We start from the raw sequence: 5,000 nt of genomic DNA on the forward strand, positions 1-5,000 counted from the left end.
CCCCACCAAAGAACTATGCACCTCCTCCAAGTTTTCCACCTCCTCCACCACCCCCACCACCCACACCACCTAAACATTCTTACTCTGCCCCTCCTCCCGGTCCTTCTTATTCTGCTCCTCCTCCCCCTGGTCCTTCTTATTCAGCACCCCCTCCTCCTCCAAGACCATCTTACTCAGCACCTCCTCCAAGCCCTTCATATTCAGCTCCTCCTCCAAGCCCTTCCTATTCAGCTCCCCCTCCTAGTCCTAATTATTCAGCTCCACCTCCACCTCCAGGTAACTCTTATTCTGCCCCAGGTCCAGTACCTTCTGGTCCAGGACCAGTACCTTCTGGTCCAGGACTAGTACCTGACGCAGGTTACGGTGCACCAAAGCCCGTTGATGTTTACTCTAGTCCTGCTGAAGTTGCTCCTGTTATTTCTCCAGGTCCTGCTATCCATGCTCAGGCACCCATTTTCCCACCAGCACCTCTACCTTTGCAAACTGATCACGTTGCAGCCCAAGGATCAGTTAACTATGAAGGAAGGCAACCAGTTCCTGGCCCAGTTCCCATTCTGAATAATCCTGCCCCTCCACAACCACAGATTACATATAGTGGCCCTGTTCCAGCTCCATCCCCTATTCCTGCCAAACCTCAACCCCAAGTGGTGGCCATTCCACAAGCTCCAGTGCCTCATCCTATACCTGATGCCGATGTTTCTGGCTCTGCCAATTCTTATGCTCCCCCAGAATCTCTAGGACCAGCTGATCCATGGCCAAATGCTGTTCCAGTAATGCCAAAAATAACAGCTCTCGATGTAAAATGTGAAAAGAACCTCATGAAAGTTAATATTGAGTTTGATAAACCATTCTATGGTATAGTCTTTAGTAAGGGACATTACAGCAATGTTGCCTGTGTACACCTCCCTGCAGGTTTAGGTCGTACCCAGGCTACATTTGATGTCTCTATTGCTGCCTGTGGAACAACAGGAAACACTGAAAATGGCCTCTATGGTTATGGAAGTCAAAGTGGGTCTGGAACCTACTTTGAAAATACTATAGTGATACAGTATGATCCTCAAGTACAAGAAGTTTGGGATCAAGCCCGCAAACTTCGATGCACTTGGCATGATCAGTATGAAAAATCTGTAACATTCCGACCTTTCCCTGTTGATATGTTAGATGTCGTAAGAGCTGACTTTGCTGGGGATAACGTGGGATGCTGGATGCAAATACAAGTAGGCAAGGGTCCATGGGCTTCGGAAGTTTCTGGTTTGGTAAAGATTGGTCAGACTATGACCATGGTTCTAGCTATTAAAGATGATGACAATAAGTTTGACATGCTAGTTCGAAACTGTATGGCTCATGATGGTAAGAGGGCACCAATCCAGCTGGTGGATCAGCGCGGATGTGTAACAAGACCTAAACTTATGTCTAAATTCACTAAAATCAAGAACTTTGGAGCTTCAGCATCTGTTTTGTCCTATGCTCATTTCCAAGCATTCAAATTCCCCGACTCAATGGAAGTTCACTTCCAGTGCACTATTCAGATATGCAGATATCAGTGCCCCAATCAGTGCAGTGATGAATCTATTGGGGGTGGTTATGAAGCCCCAGTATCAATTGGTCGAGCCAAGCGTGAAGTAGAAAAGGAAGATGGCGGCAAACAGAAAGACATTGGTGTAAATCGTATTATCCAGGTAGTGTCTGCCCGTGACTTGACATTTGTTTTAGATAAGAAAGGAGGAGAAACTGATGGTGAAGAGCTAAGAGAAGCTAGTACGGCAACCCTTGTAGCTCCTTTGGTTGAGGATCAAAGTGGACTCATCTGCATGTCAACACCTGGTTTCGCTGCCACTCTTGTTGTACTCTTAGGAATTCTCATTGTTTCTTGCCTTCTTTCAGCTTTCTTATGTCTGCGATTTAGAAGCCAAGGTGATACTCGCTCCATAATTTCTTCTTACGATAACCCTGCGTTTCTTCACAAGAAGACACATTTCTAAATTCATAGTCACAAGTATTTAATTTAACTTTCAAAGGTAATCATGATTACATTTTACTGTCCTCTGACAGCCATGGCATCTTTCTAATTTCCAAGATGCATATTTCTTCATTTAAGCACCTTGTGAAGTCCATTTCTAAAGCATTTTCATAATTCGAAAGTAAGAATCTGATTACTATTACAATCACGCTGAAAGGTTATCATTAAACAATAGCTTTAGCTCAACAAAAGGAGAACCATCGCAAGAGTTAATATTTTATTGTAGCTGTGCGGTCGTCACCTACAAGCCGCAGTGCCAAGAGAGAGAGCCTCGGCAGGGCATTCAGGCACCAAAAGTCACACTACAGGGTGGTGCCAGGGGAGATTTTAATACGCCCTTAGTCAGCCATTGAGGACTAAGCATCTATAGGGTCGACCAGACAGGTCGCGTTTACTATATACCATAACTCGGTTCTCCTATATTTTCCTTTAACTCTTTCCTTTCTCATTCATTGTTCTTACTGTTATGGTGCAACTCTTCAGAGTTTATGTTTTTATTTACATATCAAGAGTACCTCATTATATGAGAGTATATACATATATACATAGGAGCCTTCACCCGCGGGCGGATGAGAGGCAAAAATTATCATGGTTTTCCTATCCAGATTAATTCATCAGTAAATGCACTTGGGTGCATAATGAGATTTGGCTTTCTTCAGTTGTACACTGGGTCTGTGTGTTGGGTCTTTGTGGGTTTATCCTTCCTGAAAGTCATCCCTTTTATGGAACAAGGGAAATTTGCACCCCATTTTAGCAATGAAATCTTTTTCCTGCACTTCTTTACTTAGAGAGTTGCCATAATGCAATTTAAGTTTAGTGGTAGTAATTTATAATGAGGCTCAATTATCATTACAGATATCATTATTATAAGTATCCATGATCATAGAAAGCAGCTGCTTAAGAAGACCAAATTTTGGGAGTGGACCTACGATGAGTTCCACAGGAGGCTAAAAAGCAAACCCTTTCCAGTGTATGAATGAATATTACACTTCATTTTATAAAGTAATAACTTTGTCGTAAAACTTCTGTTAGAAGTAATTTTCAGTTATAAAATGTCTGGATAAAAACTTTTACTACCTCTGTCAAGGAAATCTTAATCATCACCTAGGGTGGATGTTGGAAAATATTCCCTTCACCCAAAGGAATGTTTGGAAAATATTCCCTTCATCAACTGGGATGTTTGGGAAATATTCCCTTCACACAATAGGATGTTTGGAAAATATTCCATTCACCAACTGGGATGTTTGGAAAATATTCCTTTCACCTAATGGGATGTTTGGAAAATATTCCCTTCGCCCAATGGGATGTTTGGAAAATAAGCGCATCACACAATGGGATGACTGGAAAATATTCCCTTCACCCAATGGGATGTTTGAAAAAGTATATCTTCCCCCTAATAGGAAGTTCTTTCTCGTCTTGATTTCTGTAGACAAAATACCATCTTAAAAAAAAAAAGAGCTGCCTGGAACAGTTCATGGAAGAATCGTATGGAAAACTGGAGAAATAAGACCTATCTGAATTAATCTGCTAGGCACCGTCTCATCAGTAGAGTTAGTTAATTTATTGAGCTATTTATTAAGAAGGATAGATTTGTTTCTGTTATTGTACATAGACACTCACCTGTCAAGGGAGATATGTGCAAATGGTCTAATTGTCTCATTTATCATTGGAATACTTATTTAAAAAACACTAATCACTTTAGAGAGTAAACAATGAATCAGGCCTCTCTGAAATCAGTCGTTTAATCGGAAGTGTGGGGTAAGGATTAGCGAGACAGTGTTGGGACGCGGAAAGAACATGTATATAGAACAAATTTAATTTTTTTTATACCTTTTTATTACCCTTTTTATTGCTTCCTTATTTATTGCCTTGTTAATCATCCTTATTCCAGTCCCAAATACCGTTCCAGCCATCCACCCCACGCGCTCCGTATCATATTTTGATGTGATCAACTAATATTTATAATTAACAATGTAGTAATGTGTTTAACTTGTGCGCGCGTGGAACTGACGTTTTGAATGAATGTGGAAGTTTTGTTGTAGGAATGAATAATTGATTCTTTAGACTGTCTTTGTAATAAAATGTTTTCATAAAATACTAGTTTATTTCATACCTTAACAATGTTTTAGATGAATAGCTTCTTTTAAGTGCAATCTTTATACTAGGACACTTAATATTACGTTATATATATAAATATATATATATATATATATATATATATATATATATATATATATATATATATATATATATACATATATATATATATGTATATATATATGTATATATATATATATATATATATATATATAAATATATATATATATATATATATACATATATATATATATATATATATACATATACATATATATATATATATATATATATATATATGTATATATATATATATATATATATACATATATGTATATATATAATATACATATATATATATATATATATATATATATATATATATATATATAAACTACTTTTATATTACAAAACTAGCACATATATACGAGGAATTATACATGAAACGTTACTAAATGCTGGATTAACCCAACATTGACCTTAATTTACTCTCACAATGAAAACTTTAGATATTATAATGAAATGAAATTTAAAACCTTTTACAATCAGATATCTTTCCTGAATTACAACGAACTCATGCAATCTATTAAGGCGTTAATAAGTGAACCCAAAGTACTCTGAGGGTCATGTGTAGAAATGAATTCAAAAGTTCACATTCATATGGATGGCATTTAGAATGGTATTGAGCTCCTATGTAAAACAGAAATTGATTTAAAATTCCTCATTTATATGGATGACATTAAGAAGGATATTGAGCTCGTATGTAAAACAGAAATGGATTCAAAATTTCATATTTATATGGATAAGATTAAAAAGGTTATTAAGCTCCTATGTAAAGCAGAAATGGATTCAAAACTTCACATTTATATGAATAAAATTAGAA

The 5,000-nt window shown here is 37.3% G+C and overlaps 1 protein-coding gene across 1 annotated transcript in view; it reads left to right on the plus strand.

Moving 5' to 3' along the window:
• Positions 1-4,085, plus strand: part of LOC137638778 (uncharacterized) — a 104,205-nt gene extending 100,120 nt beyond the window's left edge. Inside the window, exon 3 of the mRNA XM_068371145.1 lies at positions 1-4,085. This exon is cut by the window's left edge and continues 436 nt beyond it. Coding sequence (XP_068227246.1) covers positions 1-1,982 — 1,982 coding nt within the window. The 3' untranslated portion in view covers positions 1,983-4,085.
• The last annotated feature ends 915 nt before the right edge of the window (positions 4,086-5,000 follow it).

This window comes from Palaemon carinicauda, chromosome 3 (genome assembly GCF_036898095.1).
Source record: "Palaemon carinicauda isolate YSFRI2023 chromosome 3, ASM3689809v2, whole genome shotgun sequence".
NCBI classification, from domain to species: domain Eukaryota; kingdom Metazoa; phylum Arthropoda; class Malacostraca; order Decapoda; family Palaemonidae; genus Palaemon; species Palaemon carinicauda.